This window comes from Thamnophis sirtalis, unplaced genomic scaffold (genome assembly GCF_051295495.1).
Source record: "Thamnophis sirtalis isolate CommonGarterSnake01/CBP01778 unplaced genomic scaffold, rThaSir2_p1.2 scaffold_8, whole genome shotgun sequence".
NCBI lineage: Eukaryota > Metazoa > Chordata > Lepidosauria > Squamata > Natricidae > Thamnophis > Thamnophis sirtalis.
The window spans coordinates 8,066,620-8,085,161 of NW_028261388.1; the positions used below are offsets into that span (position 1 = coordinate 8,066,620).

The following is an 18,542-nucleotide window of genomic DNA, read 5'->3' on the forward strand; positions in this document are numbered from 1 at the left end:
CCGTACCATACCGGTACCTGGTGCTCCACGCAGGCACCTGTACATCTGTACCAGGGCGTACCGCCTGCAACCCACCACTGCTTCAGCCGCACAAAATCACTGGATGACCTTGGGCTAGTTATTCTTCTCAATTTATCTCACAGAGCAGGCGCCCCCAATTGTGACCACTTCAAGACTTGTGGACTACTAAGTGGTCAGGTTTTGGAGCAGTGGTGGGTTCTGGATCCCATCACAACCGGTACACTGTGACAGGGCTGAGCATTCACCACGTGCACGTGCGTTGCGCACGCATGCGTACTCACCGCCTGTGATGCTCCAGCTGCTCGGTGGAGCATCGCGCAGGCACCATACGCTGCGTGCGCATGTGCAAATGGCCCAGTTGGATCAAATACAGGTAAGGAACACAGGCGGGCGGGCGGATGGGCCCTCCGAAGCACTGTACCGGTACGGTGCCTGCTGACCCAGCAGGCACCGGTATGCCTGTACCGGGGTGTACCGGTCGGAACCCACCACTGGTTTGGAGACCCACATCATAGAGCTACGGCAGGGGTGCCAAACTGGATTTCATCGAGGGCTGGATCAGCATTGTCCACGGGCTTCAACTCCCAGAAATCCCCAACCAGCATGACGAATTCTGGGAGTTGAAGTCCACAAGTCTTGAATGAACATCATTCACAGCCCTTGAAATAAAAAGAGGGTGTGGGGGACTAAGCGTGTGCTTTTTACTATCTCAGGAAGCCTAGGTCAGAACACTGTCCGTCCTTTTTTGTGACGCAACCACTGTTATTTTTACTATAACCGTACTGAAAACGATGCCTTGTTGCCTTGCCCTAGACATGCGTTTCCAGATACATTATGTTGAACAGAAACTTGTCCAAAAACAAACTGAGATTGACTACTGGACCGGCTACAAAAATGTGGGATGCACCGAACACGGAAGTCAGATTCAGTTCTTGGAACAGGATATTAAAAAGTTGAAGGAAGATCTTGAAGAAATGAAAGGTAAGGGTCTGTTAGAGGCCTACAGAGAACTTGGTTTCTTCTATCCTAATTATCGGCCCATAGATTTCCACTGCTCTACTCTCCTCTGCCTTCTGGGCATCCGCGCGTCAGGCACTGGACCCAACTGTTCCTCCTCTTCCTCATCAGCCAAATCCAGACCTGGGGGCTGTTGACTCTCTATCTGAAGGCTGATGGATGGTCCAGACTCTGCCTCTGTCTCTCTTTCTCTGCCACCTCCATTCCCTCTTCCCCCTCGGAGCTCTCAGGTTGCCTTGATGCTGGCGCTGACTCCCACGCCGCCTCCTCCTCCTTCTCCTCCTCCGATTCAGCTCCTGGAAGGGCCGGAGGACGACAGGCAACAATGCTCCCCCTTTGCACCCAAAGCAACCAATCACAGCATAGATTGCCTCAGGAAGCAGCTCTCTCCAACCAATCAGCTACAAGTGTGTGTTCTGGCCCATTGTACCCGTTACTGCAGTGTTTCTCAACCTTAGCAACTTGAAGATGTCCGGACTTCAACTCCCAGAATTCTCCAGCCAGCGAATGCTGGCTGGGGAATTCTGGGAGTTGAAGTCCGGACATCTTCAAATTGCCAAGGTTGAGAAACACTGCGTTACTGTTCCAGCTATTAAATTTAACATCCTATCAGAACTTCATCCTCCTTGTTTCTCTATTGCCAGTTGGCCGATTCAGTGCAACGTCAAGTGTGGAATCAAGAAGTTCCCCTTCTTAATTATTTCCAGATTTTAAGTTTGGAGGAACTCGGGACAGATAGAACCCCAGGGCTGAATCAACATAGCGTCTTCCAGATGTTTCAGGAGCCTGTATGCCTCTTGGCCACGCTGGTGGGAAACTCTGGGAACAACGGAAAGAAAACATCTGGAATCACTCGACTAAGTTGAAGAAAGCTTTGTGTAGTGGCCAAAAAGAGCAAAAATTGGCGCTTCGTTTTTAATAGAGAGACAGTACAATTGTTGCTCAAGTAACGCCGAATTATATGGCAACCCGAACTTGAGGCAAACCAGAATTGCTGTCGTTAATTCTGGAATATAGGTAGTCCTCAACTTACAACTTAATGACTGTTCAAACTTGGAACAGCACTGAAAAAGTGACTTATGACCATTTTTCACACTTAGGACCTTTGCGACATCCCCGGGGGTCACATGATTTACATTTGGATTCTTGACAGCTGGATTCTTGTCACATTTATGACAATTGCACTGTCCTGGGGTCGTTTGATCCCCTTTTGCGACCTTCTGACAACCAAACTCAATGGGAAAACCGGATTCACTTAACAACCGTTTACTAATTTTAACAACTGCAGCGATTCACTTAGCAAATGTGGCAAGAAAAATGGGACAAAACTCACATTTTTCACTCAGCAACATAAACTTTGGGCTCAATTGTGGTCGTAAGTTGAGGACGGCCTGTAATTTACATTCTGGATGGCATCTTAAAAAAAACAACCATAGATCTCTTTTCTGTATGTTCTGTCTCCTCAAAAAACCCTTCTCCTTTTTTAGAATTTTTTAGAATTTCTTTGGAAGAAGCAAAAGAAAGAATTGACAAAACCACTTTGAGACAGCTGGAGTTAAAGAAAGAATGGGCCACTGAGGTGTGTTTGATTTTGCTAATTCAGATGCTCAGCTGCATCTCCTTGTCTGGTTTTTCAGAGTTAGCTGTTGCCGGATACATTAGAACAGTGTTTCTCAACCTTGGCAACTTGAAGATGTCCGGACTTCAACTCCCAGAATTCCCCAGCCAGCATTCGCTGGCTGGGGAATTCTGGGAGTTGAAGTCCGGACATCTTCAAGTTGCCAAGGTTGAGAAATACTGCATTAGAAATTTCCCAAAATACTCCTGTCAAACTGATGAATTCTGGGACTTGAAGTCTTGACCCGGCTGGGAGAAATTAAGTCGAAAAGGATGGCATACAGTAGCTTCGACTTATGATCGATCACTTGACAACCATTCAAGGTTACAAGGGACTCAAAAAAAGATATTTATGTTCTGACTTAGGCTTCCTGAGACAATAAAAACCACACGCTTAGTCCCAGAAACCCTTTTTATTTAAATGGCTGTGAATTATATGTGCATTCACAGCCTGTAATGATTCACAACCAGTCTGTTAAGAGTCCGACAGAAGTCTGTCACAGTCTTTCAGGGTAAGGCTGATAAGCACCCACCTTTATCTCCCTTGAAAAGCTGCCAGAGACCTAATTGCCAATTAGTTTTGCCAGGTCAAACAGAGCACAAACAGAGCTTCAGAGTTTAAACTAACGAACAAAGTTGTTTCCTGCAAAGGCTCACATCTATTTGTTCCTCTTTTATATCTTATGGGCCAATCATTTCCAAGCCTTACTCCAGGGGTGGGTTGCTAATCCCGTTCCAACCGGTTCGGTTGGAATGGGGCCGGCGGCGTCCTCGTGCACGCGCACAGTTCACGCATGCGTCTTAGCGCCTGCGCGATGCTCCAGCTGCTCGCGGAGACTCGCGCAGGCGCTGTTATGTGCCATCCAGCTGCTCGCGGAGAATCGCGCAGGCGCTGTATGTGCCATGCGCCTGCGTGGAAGCGCAGAAGCCTTCAAAGACCAGTAAGGAGCACGGGCGGGCGGGTGGGCCCTTCGCCGTTCCCGGAAGTTACTTACTTCCGGGTTCGCCGACCAACCGGTTAGCGGGGACCCACCCCTGCCTTACTCCCAAATCACCCCTTTTGCCTTAACTGTTTTGTCTTAACTTGCCTTCTGGCAGCTCTGCACATGTGCGCACTGGGAACAGGCTCCCCCTGTTCTTCTGCCTCGTTGATGTCCGACTCCGGAGGCTCTGGAGGCAGCACATAATTCCCAGAAGGTCCTGGCCCCCTCTCTGCCTCCGACGCAGAGCCCTCATCTGAGCCTTCCCCAGACTCCAGGACTGGCCCCTGTTCCTCCCCAACCTCCTCACTTCAAGCCGCTGGAGGACCACAATAATTTATGACCAGTCCTCAAAGTTACAATTACCTCACCACCCCTGCAGTCACACAATCACATTTCAGCCACTTAGCAAGATAACTCTTCACTGCAGTTCTTTAGTTTACACGTTACGTTTAACTTCAGTAAATCTGGGGCGGGAGAGGCGTGTTTAACTATGGTGGCGAAAATCAGAACGAATCCAGTAGTACCATTTAATAAAATTTTATTCATAGGTGTATAAAAAAAAAGATGCCACATAGAAGATTATGTCTTTTAAGAACATTTGTTACCTGGAAAAGGTACTACCAAATTCCTTTGAGCTTTTCAGCAGCTGATGTGCCAGCGTGGCGCAGTGGTTAGAGTGCAGTACTGCAGGCTACTTCTGCTGCCTGCTGCCTGCCTACAATTCGGCAGTTCGAGTCTCACCAGGCTCAAGGTTGGCTCAGCCTTCCATCCTTCTGAGGTGGGTAAAATGAGGACCCAGATTGTTGGGGGCAATAGGCTGACTCTCTAAACCGCTTAGAGAGGGCTGTAAAGCACTGTAAAGCGGTGTATAAGTCTACATGCTATTCCTATTGCTTTGCGGTTTAATGTACTATGGATGATATTGATACTTTATTGTAGAACGCTATGATGCTTTCATAGAAATAGTTCTGGACTTACGGCTGTTCGAATTATGACGGGCCCACTCCAGTTCCAAAGTTTCAACAGCTGACCTTCGCACGCTTGTGTGATCATATTTCTGATGCTCAGCAACCACATTTTATGACAGTTTCGCCAGACACTGGCATTGTCTTTTGGATTTACATCAAAACCAGTCCATAGTGAACCATTAATTCAATATATTTATTTATTTATTTATTTATTTATTTATTTATTTATTTATTTATTTATTTATTTATTTATTTATTTATTTATTTATGAGTTCTTGTATGCCGCCCAATCTCAAAGGACTCTGGGCGGCTTACAAAAAATATAAAAAACACATAACGACAAAATAATTTAAAAACAACAGACACCCCTCATACATTCATTCTAGTCGGGGCCGGACCTCAACAGCGAGGTCAACAGCCCCAGGCCTGCCGGAACAGCCTAGTTTTTACATCTTTCCTGAAGACCATCAGAGTGGGTATGGTCCGGATTTCCGGGGGGAGCTGGTTCCAAAGAGTCGGAGCAGCCACCGAGAAGGCTCTCCTCCAAGAGCCCGCCAGCCGACATTGTTTGGCCGACGGCATCTGAAGGAGGCCCAATCTGTGGGATCTTAACTGGCCGCTGGGAGGTATTTGTCAGCAGGCGGTCTCGAAGGTATCCTGGCCCTAAGCCATGTATGGCTTTAAAGGTAATAACCAACACCTTGAATTGAGTCCGGAGACCAATAGGTAGCCAGTGCAGCTCACGGAGGATAGGTGTAACGTGGGTGTACCTCGGCACACCCAATATCGCCTGCGCGGCCACATTCTGAACTAACTGCAGTCTCCGAACGCTTTTCAAGGGTAGCCCCATGTAGAGCGCGTTACAATAATCCAGCCTCGAGGTGACAAGGGCATGAGTGACCGTTAGAAGCGCCTCCCGGTCCAAATAGGGCCGCAATTGGTGCACCAGACCAATTAATGAATGTGGCATTTAATGATTGCAGTAGTCACCTTACAACCACAGTGTTTACTTAACAACAGCTGGAAAAAAAGGTTTTAAAATTTAAATTGGGTAACCCAATTTATGACCATCATGCTTTTATGACCATGATGGGCGGGCCCCATGATGGTCATAAATTAAGGATTACCTGTATAACATGTCATTATCTGTTAAGAGGATCTTCTGGAAAATTAATGGGAGTAGAAAAACATAAAACTGACTTGGTATCGGGTGACATTTTTCTGATATATGTCTTGGCATCCTGTGTCTAAAACTTTGTTTTCTTGCATCCTTCAATGTAAAGATTACAATTTTAATTCTGGGGTATTTGGATTGTTTTCCCAGAATGCTGTTAAGCACATTGACAAGATCAGCCGCAGGGAGATTAAAGAATACGAATGGCTAAAAGAAGAGGTAAGTTGATTTTGGCAGGACAGAAAACGAATGGAGAGCAGATCCACTGGTCGACAGGAAGTCGAATGGTTACAGAAAGAAGATAAGGGATCCACTGAGCATTGGGGCCCATATTTTGACTATTACGTTTTGCAAGACTGAAATGAAGGGTAGCAAATTTACTATCACACAGTTAGAGCCATGGTGGTTAGAATGCAGTATTGCAGGCTAACTCTGCTGACTGCCAGAAGTTCAAATCCAATATTGCAGGCTGACTCTGCCTACTATTGGGAGTTCGATCCTCACTGGCTCAAGGTTGACTCAGCCTTCCATCGTTTCCGAGGTCGTTAAAATGAGGAGACAGATCGTTAGGGGAAATAGGCTGCAGTTCGGTGGTTCGAATCCCTAGCGCCGCGTAACGGCGTGAGCTCCCGTTACTTGTCCCAGCTTCTGCCAGCCTAGCAGTTCGAAAGCATGTAAAAATGTAAGTAGAAAAATAGGAACCACCTTTGGTGGGAAGACTGACATTCAGATGCTTGACAGCTGACTCACATTTATGATGGCGGCAGTGTCCCTGGCTCACGCGATTCCCCTTTTTGTGACCTTCTGACAAGCAAAGCCAATGGGCAAATCAGATTCACTTTACAACCGGATGACTCATTTAACTACTGCGGTGATTCACTTAACAAATGTGGCACGAAAAGTCAAGCAAAACTCCCTCAACTCATTTCTCACTTAGCAGCATAAATTTTGGGCTCAATTATGGTCGTAAGTTGAGGACTACGGTGCATGTGGATGTGTTTATGGAGTTACCAAGAAATTAACCCATGGGAGTCTTTTCCTTTGGAACCGTTGTGTAGATTCTGGCAGAGGTTAAATGCTACCAGTTCGGACCGGTTCGCCCGAACCTGTAGTAAAAAAATGCTACTGGTTCGAGCAAAACTGTATTTCCAACGATCAGCTCCGACGCATGATTTATATTAGCTAGAGTCGTCAGATTTCCTGCTTTCTAGCTAATCTAAATGGCGTGGCACGGCGCCTCCCCCCCCCTCGGGTATGGTAGCAGGCACCGCCCACCCACCCAGACGTCATCACTTCCTGTTTTTGACGCTCCACGCAAACTTACCTTTGCAGACCCACATGGTAGCAGGCTCCGCTCACCCACCCAGACGTCATCACATCCTGTTTTTGACGCTCTGCGCATGCACATAAGGTCCTGCACATGCGTGGAGGTGGTGCATGCGCTCACATTTGCGAACCGGTAGCGAAAGTAAGTTGATTTCACCCCTGGATTCTGGTCCTGCCTGATGGCTCTGCTAGGGGGCCATTCCAACGTCAACATCTGGATTGTTGATTGTTCAGTCCAGCAACGTGTAAACATAATCAGTGCTGTGGTTTTGGCTCCTAAGAGTAAAAAAATAGGAGGAGGGAGGCCTACCGCCTCCCCTTTCCCCCCAGCATCCGTCACCTGAGGCACCCACCTCCCTCCTACTGATGGCAGGCCTGGCCGAGATCCCAGCATTTCCAGCTAAAAGAGTTTTGGCAGCGCTACTTACTTCCCATCATGGGGGGAGAAGCAACGTTAATGCGGAGTGCAGAAGAAAAAGGAGAGCCAAAAGTAATTGAGGCAGGAGGCAGACAACAAGAAAGAGAAAAACTCAATTAGCAAACTAAAATCAAAACGACTCCAAGGCCGTCTATCTGTCTGGATCTTCTTCCTCTCCTTGAAAGCTGGTCTGATTTCTTCTAAATCCATCGGCCTCTTAATACGGTCTCTTTTGTTCATTAAATTTCTCACTACGGGTAGCCCTCAAATTACTGACAACTCAAAGTTAAAACGGTACTGAAAAATATGGGTTAGGACCAGTGGTAAAATGCAAAAATTTTCCCGACCGGTTCTGTGGGCCTGGCTTGGCGGTAACGTGACCAGGTGGGCCATGCCCACCCAGTCACATGACTACCAAGCCACTCCCACTCAGTCACATGGCTGGCAAGCCACTCCCATCCAGTCACATGGCCGGCAAGCCACTCTCACAAAGCAGGCCACACCTACAGAAGAGGTTCTAAATTTTTTTGAAACCCACCACTGTTTCCATCCCTTCATTTTTTAAATGATCCAACTTATCTTAGTTGGTCAATTGGCTCTGCCATATTGGTGGTCATATGACCAGGTGGGCGTGGTTTGGTGGTCATGTGACCAGGTAGGCATCAGTGGCGGGTTCTGGATCCCGTCGCAACCTGTATGCTGCAACGGGGCTGGCTGTCCTCAGGCACGCGCACTGCATACACATGCGCATGCCACTGCCCTGCGACGCCACAACTGCTTGGCGGAGGTTACACAGGCAGCGTATGCTGTGCGTGCGTGCACAATTGGCTTGGTTTCCCTCAAAAAGCAGTAAGGAACCCAGGCAGGTGGGTGGGCCCAACGAGCCACTGTTCCGGTACGGTGGCTGCTGCTCCCAGCTACCACCGGTACACCCGTACTGGGCCGTACCACCCCAGAACCTGTGGCACGACAAAACCACGCTCGACTAAAGCGCGCCCGATTAAACCGCGTCGCTGACGTCATCGACAGGGCGACAACAGCGAGTGTGGAGAAAGAAGGGCGCTTTAAATAGCGCTTTGAAAGCAAGCCAATTCAACCTAAGGTAAGGGTTAGCTTTAGGGTTAGCTTTAGGGTTAGCTTTAGGGTTAGGTTAAGGGTTAGAGTTAGGTTTAGGGTTAGGTTAAGGGTTAGGATTAGGATTAGGTTTAGGGTTAGGTTAAGGGTTAGGTTTAGGGTTAGGGTTAGGGTTAGGTTTAGGTTTAGGTTTAGGGTTAGGGTTAGGTTTAGGTTTAGGATTAGGTTTAGGGTTAGGGTTAGGGTTAGGTTAAGGATTAGGTTTAGGGTTAGGTTTAGGATTAGGGTTAGGGTTAGGGTTAGGTTAAGGGTTAGGGTTAGGGTTAGGTTAAGGATTAGGTTTAGAGTTAGGTTAAGGATTAGGTTTAGGGTTAGGTTTAGGATTAGGTTTAGGGGGTTAGGTTTAGGGGTTAATTTTAGGTTTAGCGTTTACAGCGTGCCTCTGTCTCCGCGCTGTTGTGGCCCTGTGATGACGTCAGCTACGCGGTTTCGTCGAGCGCGCCTTAGTCGAACGTGGTTCTGTGGTGGAACCCCCAGAACCCACCACTGGTAAGCATGCTTGGTGGTCATATGACCGGGTGGATGTGGCTGCACAACTGACACACACACACAAACAATGTAAAAGTAGCCGGACTTCACGCAAAACGGCCCCTGCAACAAGCAGGAACCTCACAGAGTCACAGAGAGCTCAAAAACCAACTATCACACTTTACACAAACATAATACAAAAGCTGCACAACTGACTCACAATGTAAAAGTGGCTGGACTTCACCCAAAACGGCCCCTGCAACAAGCAGGAGCCTCACAGACAATCAGGCACAGCTGATTCTCGCACAGCTGATCGTCGGAAATTTTTATTTCTTTTTAAAGCATTTTTTTTACTACCTGTTGGTGCGAATGGTAGCATTTTTTTTACTACCGGTTCTAGTGAACCGGCCCGAACCGGTAGCATTCAGCCCTGGTTAGGACCACATTACCTGTATTGGCAAAAACTGTACTGTTTATGTAGTTTTTAAGTAATATATTCCCACTGCATCTAACTTTCACTTCCCTATAACAAGGTGAGCAGATGTTTGTTGTTTTATTCAGCTGTTTTGGCTTCTTTTGACAAATATTCATTCCTCGGAGACATCCCACATCCTTGTTTTCCTCCTCCTTTAGTATTGGAGAAATTCAGCCAAGAGTTCAGACAACCTTCCCTTGTTTTTCTTGCTTTCTTCCTGCTTTTTCTACATTCAGCAAGCCACCTTCAACTCCATTCTTGAACAAAGCATTCCGCATTGTGACTCATTTTGTAGAGAGAGAAATGCGGGAACGGCTTTGTTAAGTTATGCATGTAACTTCTTAGAACTTCAGAATTAGGTTTCCTATTTTATGGCAGGTTGAAGCTTATCGAAAGGAAGTGAATGGTTTAGAACAAGCTGTCCATGAAATTGAGAAGGAAAATATCTATCTCATCAACAAACTCTTTGAACGGAGACTACAATTTCTTAAAGTACCCAGGTAAAAAAGGCTAAAAAAGTTATGATATAACTTTAGCTCGCTTAACCGAGTTGTTGACAGCCGTTGAATCCAATGAGTCGTGGTGATTCTTTTATACATTTTTGATTCATTTTTTGTTTCCTTTTTAAGCACAGCATGCTGGACAAACCCAGTCCACTTAATTGTTCAGCATGGGGTGGGAATGATGAAATGTGACTAATTCTGTAAGCAGGTTTAAAAAATGTGTGATCTGAACATGGAAAATGTGTTAGTTTGTAGCTATCCAGCCGGCGCACATGCAAATAATTCAGCAGGAGATTCATTTATAGAAGAAACTTCTTTATATACAATAAAGTAAAACATGATGTATGTATACAATACCCATGCAGCTCTTGCAACGTGGTAGCAAGTACAAGGACAAGACAAGTGGTGGGATTCAATTTTATTTTACTACCAGTTCTGTGGCTTGGTGGGCGTGGCTTGGCTTGGCGGGCGGGCTTGGTGGGCGTGGCAGGGGAAGGATACTGTAAAATCTCCATTCCTTCCCCACTCCAGGGGAAGGTTACTGCAAAATCCCCATTCCCTCCCAATCAGCTGGGACTCGGGAGGCAGAGAATAGATGGGGACGGAGCCAGTCAGAGGTGGTATTTACCGGTTCTCCAGAACTGGTCAGAACCTGCTGAATACCACCTCTGGACAAGAAGCCAAGAAGCCAGAAGCTTGAACAATTATGCAAAGACAAATAAACTCTTATATACACAGGATTCATTTGTAGAAGAAACTTCTTTATATACTATAATATAAAACATGATGCATGTATACAATACCCATGCAGCTCTTGCAACATGGTAGACAGAAGAAGAAGTAGCAAGTGCAAGGACAAGAAGTAGAAGCAAGGACCCTCAAATCAAGACAAACAAACTCTTATATACACAGACCAGTTAAGCTAAGCCACGCCCAGGCTCCAAGCTGTGTCTCAGTCATCAAACAGTTCCCATTGGCTGACTTGTTGTTATGGCTATTCCCGTTCATAAATTCTTTAACACTGACAAAATGTGAGATAATGTATTTATGAGCCCGGGCAATGCAATCTCTGCTTCTTCCTTCCTTCAACTCCCAGAATTCCCCAATCCACATGGCTGGCTAAGGAATTCTGGGAGTTGAAGTCCACAAGTCTTCAAAGTTGCCAAATTTGGAGACCTCCGCTATAGGCCAGTGTTTTTCAAACCCAGAATTCCCCAGAGTTGAAGTTAAATCTAGATTTTTATTTTTATTCTTTTTTGGCACTTAGGAGTCAAGGGGCTTTGTTCTGTTGTTGTTTTAACCTCCTGGGGATTTAGTCCCATGATGGCGAACCTATGGCAACGCATGGCACAGGTGGCATGCGGAGCTCTCTATGCGGGCACGCGAGTCGTCGCCCAGCTCAGCTCCACCGTGTATGCGCGCGCACCTCCCACCAGCCAGCTAATTTTTGGGTCTCTGTCGTGCATGTCGGAGATGCCCATGCATGCACAGGGGGGAGGGGTGGGGTACCCCTGCACCCCATTTTTGGTTTCAGGAGGCTTCAGGGAGGCCTGCTAGACCCAAAGCTAGATCATGCACGCATGTGCAGGGGGGGCGGCGTGCGCGTGGGATGTGTGCCACACGCCACAGTCGCACATGCAGGCTTTCGTCAGACGAGGAACAAAAAGTTTAGCCATCACTGAACTAGTCCTGGCAGTTTTCTTGGCAAGGTTTATTTTGAAAGTGGTTCGCCATTGCTTGTATCCTAGGGCTGAAAGAGAGGGACTGGCCCAAGACCATCTAACTGATTTGGTGCCTCAGGTGGAACTGGAACTTGGTCTTCCAGTTTCTAGCCAGATACTTTCACCACAAACTGGCTTTCGCCATTGTTTTCTGGTGGGTTACTATTTTCATCAGAGGTGGGTTCCTACCAGTTCGCACCTTTTCGGTAGAACCGGTTCGTCAAATCTACCGAACCGGTTAGAAGAGGTTCCACCAGTGGACCCGGAAAGCAGGCCACACCTACAGAAGAGGTTCCAAAAGTTTTTGAAACCCACCACTGGTCCTTGGATATGATTATTCTGCACTATCATGCTCATATTTATAAAACTCAGTGCCTTTGTGAAAGGTAAGGATGACTACTGCGTTTGTGGTGCAATCAGAACATTGCGTGTGTTGAAGTTGTTTTAACGCAAACCAAAGATGCCTTTTAAAAAACAAGTTTACATCCTATTCTTATGAATGCCAGTGCTGTGTGTGAGGTAATTTAAGGTGGTTCTGACAAGTGTCGTCGGCATCTTCATATCCGGTCACATGGGTGGCAAGCCACTCCCATCCGGTCACATGGGTGGCAAGCCACTCCCACAAAGGAGGCCACACCCACAGTGTAGGTTCGAACAATTTTTGAAACCCACCACTGATTTTCATCCTACATTTTGCTATGTTTTGCATTTTCCAGGAAGCTGTTTCTTACTCAAGGAGCTGGCTTGAAGTTTCCCGGAGAAAGCATGGATCAAGAAGAAGGTAGTTACCTCATTATTTTGTTGTTGTTGTTGTCTGAATCAGATTGATGTGCCTAAGTCTTGCAGCTGTGAATTATGAAAGAAGGGCACTTGAAGTAGTAGTGGTGAATTTGAGGAATGAAGCTGCCAACCTGTCTTCAGACGTTATTTTATTTATTTATATGCCACCTTTGCTGTTTTTATAAGTAAGTCAAGACAGCAAACATACTAATCCTCCTTTCTTCTTCTCTTTTCCTCGCGATAACAACCTCATGAGGTGATTTGGGCTCAGACTGGCTCAAAAGTCACCCAGCTGGCATTCATGCCTAAGACGGAACTAGAATTCACTATCTCCTGGTGATTGACCTAAATTCACCCAGCAGAATTCCATACCTAAGGTGGGACTAGAACTCACAGTCTCCAGGAGATTGGCCCCTACTCCTCCAACTGGCCTTCATGCATAAGGTAGAACTAGAATTCACAATCTCCTGATTTCTAATCAGGTGCTTTAACTTCTAGATCAGGGGTGTCAAACTCGATTTCATTGAAGGCCACATCAGGGTTGTGTTTGACCTCAGGGGGGCATGGCCAGCTTGAGGTCACTTATGTCGGGGACACCTGTGGCCCAAGCGCTGTGCCAATGAAAAGGGGCTCCCGAGCTCTGTTTTCGGCTGCGATGGCCTCCTGCAACCCTCTGCCAGCAAAAACGGAACTCGGGAGGGCCATGCCGTTTTCACTGGCAGAGGCAACGTGGGCTGGTCCTTTGTTGTTTCCAGGATGGCGCTGTGGGCTGGATCTAAGCACCTCACGGGCCAGATCTGGCCCATGGGCCTTGAGTTTAACACCCCTTCCCTAGACCTAACTGATTCAGTAGCTTCCAGATAGTTACAGAATTCACATTCTTAGCTTGAAATTAGGGAGTGTATGTGTGTTCCTAAATGGTCAACATTGACCTGCAAGGGTTGACAGGACAATCTATTTCTTGTGCTCGTTATTAATATCATTCTTGGTATCATTAGTTAATAGTAGTATTTATTGAATTATTTTCATATAATAAATGTTTGGGAGTTGCTGAACAGTCTGAATCTGTTCTGATCTGGGCTTCCCAAGAGCATGAAGCAAATTTCTGGTCCCGACAAAAATCCTTTTTATTAATTGACTGTGAATTCTGCTCATTCACATCCGGCAAAGTCTTTCAAGGGAGGATTTACAGTCACAGACCTTATCTGGCTTGGAGAGCTGCCAGGCCGATATCTGCAAAACTTGGCAAGGAGTCTCGGAGAGTCACGAACCAATGAAGCGAACTAATTGTCTCCTGCAAACTCCACTCCCCTTTCGCTCCTCTTTTATTTCCTCTGGGAGGGGCCATTCATCGTCCACCTCCCAAGTCGACCCCTGTTCTTTAGCTGTTCCCTTCGTCTGGCAATTCTGCACATGCGCACACTGGGAACAGGTTGCAGCTGTTTGTCTGTCTCATAGGTGTAGGCAAGGGGGCATTGAAACCAGAGTTCATGTCCTGTTATATTGTACCCCGTTTTCGGACTTTTTAGCTGACAAAATAGCCAGAAAATTCTGGTCTCTTTTAATGTACAGCTGTTACTATTGGCTCAATATAATAATACTGTTTCTTTGAATCTATCCATACTGTCTCTATACTGTCTGCAAAATTAGACAGTCTTTGGCTGCCCCTCAATTATCTCATCACTGATGGTAACACAGTATGCTAGCATGGTTTGAGCTGTTTTATTTCCATGTTTTAATTTTTAACTGTAACGAAAGATTTATTGATTGAGATGCATTTTCTTACAAGCACTCTCACTTTTTCTGGCAGAAGAAAGGACATTTTGGCAACTTGTACGCTAGATTGAACACCGTTCCTTCTTTTCTTGCTTGCAATATCTAAATCAGAGGTCTTCGAACTTGGCAACTTTAAGACTTGTGGACTTCAACTCCCAGAGTTCTCCAGCCGGCTGGAGAATTCTGGGAGTTGAAGTCCACAACTCTTAAAAGTTGCCAAGTTTGTGAAACTCTGATTCAGAGGTGGGTTCCTACCAGTTTGGACCGGGTTTGGCCAAACCGGTAGTAACTTGGCGGCCTGAGTCGCTGGGAACCGGCAGCGACCCAGGCCTGCCATGCCCCTGAACCGGTTCTCCTATGGCACCGCCATCTTGTTTTTTGTTTATGCGCATGCGCAAAATGCTTTTCATTGCAAAAATGTATTCCCCCCCCCCAGTTTTTAAGGTTTTGCACATGCACAGACCTTTTTATTCGCAAATAAGGACGCAGGCGCAAAATGTTTGCATGCACCGAGCTGGCAGTAATACCAGTGGCAACCCATCCCTGCCCTGATCTATATGTTTGCAAAATCTAAAGGTCAGCCCTGCTGGCTAAACTTGCAAACAAACCTCTCGTCCCTAGTTTTCAAAACTGAAGGGGGAGAGCCAAGGTGGCGCAGTAGTTAGGGTGAAGTACTGCAGGCCACTTCAGCTGACTGTTATCGGCAGTTCGGCGGTTCAAATCTCACCGGCTCAAGGTTGACTCAGCCTTCCATCCTTCCGAGGTGGGTGAAATGAGGACCCAGACTGTGGGGGCGATATGCTGACTCTGTAAACCGCTTAGAGAGGGCTGAAAGCCCTATGAAGCGGTATATAAGTCTAACTGCTATTGCTATTGCTATTTTGAGAATTGCGACATAGGCTTGTGACTTGGCTCAATAGTAGTAATGGTGAGCGGGATCTTGGAGTCCTAATGCAAGGGGGGGGCTAATGCCCGGGCTGTGGCCTCTTTGGAACTGGGCCACGCGAGAGGCAGACCGATGCGCACACAGAAGCCAGAAGGGGCACGAAAACCCATTAATATTAAAATTCATTAATAGCAAACACATATGAGTTGGTGATGGATTCAGAAACCAGTCATAGCAGGGTTCTGCCTTCACAGAGTTTATTACTTTTTATACCGTTTTAACAAGCAGAGCAAAGAGCCTATAGCAACAGCATCGTAATTGGTGTGTTCTCCTTGTCAATCTTTAAGAACACCCCAGCCAGGGTAGAGCCTCACATATCTTCATAGTTCCTGGCGGTACCTGGTGCTGTTTAATTAGGTGAGCTCATAGGCATCTGAGGTAAACAGTTACCAAGTCATGGCAGTGTGCTGCACATGGCCTCTTCGTCACCTTTCCTCTATCTCTACAAGTTGGTTTTGTTCCTCTTGACAAAATGACACCATTCAAACATACGATGGAGGTACCAGCTGACTAAGGAGAAACTTTAGGATGGAAAGCTTCGAAGGCCAGGGGGAATCAAACCCTAGACGCAGGATTTTTACTACAACCTCATATTATTTTTCTTATTTGTATTTAAGCGCAGCACAAACGTGTCTGGAAACATTTTTCTTCAGTATCTCCATGACATTGCCTCCATCTCTTCCCCAACTGATAAATGAGGCAGCTCCATCGTTAGCTGTACCAGTATTAAAAGTAGCCTATTTCCACTTATTCCAACAAGAACAGCTTCAAGGTGTGCAAAATCTATTAGACTTTGGCATCTGTTCTGACCACCCTCGTTCCACACCAAAGCACACTCCGAGCCAGAGATAAATTACAGCATTTAATTAACAGACAAACAGGTCCTTGGCAGCAACCCAGCACAGACAAGCTTGGGCAGCAATAAACACAGATAAGGCTTGGCAGCAATCCAGTTTGCCAAGCTCATACAAAGTTCTCCGACATTCGATTCTGTGTTGACTTCTGCAAAGAGGGGCGTGTGCACAAGTAGCTTTTTATAGTCTGGAGAGGACCCTAATGACCACCAGCTGAGTGCAATCACCTCCTGTAATTGCGTAATTGTTCCTGACGCCTATTAGCTCTTTGATGGCGTGCATCCAGGAACAACTCACTACTGGCTTCCGGCTCACTCTCCCTTGTCTCCTCCCCACTAGTCCAAGGCTCAGGTGCCTCCTGGTGGCCAACCAGCCACTCTGCGCCCTGCTCAGAGTCGGAACCCTGTCCAGGGTCCTCCACATCCTCCAGAGCCGACTCATAGGGCCCCTCGCTGTCAAAGTCTGGTGGCAGCTCCAACGGCTCCTGCTGGGCCACAACAGCATCCATTACCTTAGAAGAAAATAGGTAACTGCAATGACTTTAAAGAGAGACAGGGTAAGAACTGGCAAGAGGGACAGTACAGTACATTTGCCACTGGTGCAGTTTTCTGCCAACTCAAGAATGGAGAATTATTTAAGCTCAGCAGTGGGGAAAGGCGCATAGTTATTCCGACTGAGCTGTAAAACCTTTCATAGTACCTGATTCACTTTAGCTGAGAATGTTGTGCTTCTCTTCGTGTGAGTGGAGCTGCATGCACGCGCACGAGGCCACCTCTCATGCGGTCAGATACCCTTCTCCTGCCCCCCCCCCCAGCCATGCAGCCAAGCCACAAAGGCTGGGGACCACTGCCCTAGTGAACAATCACTTAAATATGAGCCAACAGTGTGCGGCAGCAGCCAAAAATGCCAATGTAGTCCTAGGCTGCATTAATAGAAGGATAGAATCAAGATCACATGAAGGGTTAATATCACTTTATGATGCCTTGGTAAGACCACACTTGGAATACGGCATTCAGTTTTGGTCGCCACAATGTAGAAAAGATGTGGAGACCCTAGAAAGAGTGCAGAGAAGAGCAACAAAGATGATTAGGGGACTGGAGGCTAAAACATATAAAGAACCATTGCAGGAACTGGGTATGTCTAGTTTAATGAAAAGAAGGACCAGGGGAGACATGATAGCAGTCTTCCAATATCTCAGGGGTTGCCACAAAGAAGAGGGAGTCAAGCTATTCTCCAAAGCACCTGAGAATAGAACAAGAAGCAATGGGTGGAAACTAATCAAGGAGAGAAGCAACCTAGGACTGAGGAGAAATTTCCTGATGAAATAATTATTTCGTAGAATGACTTGCCTCCAGAAGTTGTGGTCGCTTCATCCCTGGAGGTTTTTAAAGAAGAGATTGGACATCCATTTGTCTGAAATGGTTTATGGTCTCCTGCTTGTGCAATGGGCTGGACTAGAAGACCTCCAAGGTCCCTTCCAATACTTTACTTCTATGTTCTGTCTGTCTGTCTTCTGCAATGAAATGTCAAATTGATCGCGGGGAATAAAAATGAAAAAAATAATAATTTGTTATTTATTTCATAAAAGAAGAGGAACGTGTGCAGTCCGCAAAGGATCTAGTCCTTTCTGCAGACCCAGAATCAAGTGAGGAGATAAGAGAACCGGAGGAGCAGTCGGCGGACGACTTCGAAGTGGTTTATTTGCGGGGAATGTCCACCAATCAGTTTCTACCTCCTCTGCTGTACGAAGATACAAACGACTTCAAGGTAAAAGATTTATCGTCCCCCTCTAAGATTCGGTGGTGGTGGTGGTGGAGTGGGAGAACTCGATGGGTTGAGAATTATGGAAGTTCAGTCGATCCCTTTTGGATAGACTTGCCTCCAGAAGCTGGGATGGACGAGGCCAGGGTGGGCATGGCATCACTCATTTTGGGGGCGCCTGTGGTAGCCTGAGCACTCTGCCAGCGAAAATGGGCTCCTGAGCTCCGTTTTCGGCTGCGACGGCCTCCTGCAACCCAATGCTAGTGAAAACAGAGCTCGGGAGGGCTGTCCGCGCCCCTCTTCAGCTCAGTTTTCACTGGCAGAGGCAACGCGGGCCACTCTTTTGTTGTTTTGAGGATGCACCCTACGGGCCACATCTAAGCACCCGGTGGGCCGGATCCGGCCCCAGGGCCTTGAGTTTGACACCCATGGTTTAGAGAAAATTGGAATTATTCAATCAAATTTACCACCAAATAATACCATCCTAAAAGGGAAATGGTGGCTAAGTGGCTAAGACGCTGAGATTGTCAGTCAGAAAGGTCGGCAGTTCAGTGGTTTGAATCCCTAGCGCCGCGTAATGGAGTGAGCTCCCGTTACTTG

At 46.8% G+C, this 18,542-nt stretch overlaps 1 protein-coding gene across 3 annotated transcripts in view; it reads left to right on the forward strand.

Annotated features, from left to right (window-relative positions):
* CCDC83 (coiled-coil domain containing 83) overlaps nucleotides 1-18,542 on the forward strand; it is a 35,260-nt gene that overhangs the window by 15,449 nt on the left and 1,269 nt on the right. For all 3 annotated transcript variants that reach the window (XM_087721043.1, XM_087721045.1, XM_087721044.1), the window contains exons 5-10: nucleotides 835-1,002; nucleotides 2,526-2,617; nucleotides 5,931-5,999; nucleotides 9,980-10,101; nucleotides 12,542-12,606; nucleotides 17,770-17,948. In XM_087721043.1, the coding sequence (XP_087577169.1) occupies nucleotides 835-1,002; nucleotides 2,526-2,617; nucleotides 5,931-5,999; nucleotides 9,980-10,101; nucleotides 12,542-12,606; nucleotides 17,770-17,948 (695 nt within the window). The remainder of the gene's footprint in view (nucleotides 1-834; nucleotides 1,003-2,525; nucleotides 2,618-5,930; nucleotides 6,000-9,979; nucleotides 10,102-12,541; nucleotides 12,607-17,769; nucleotides 17,949-18,542) is intronic.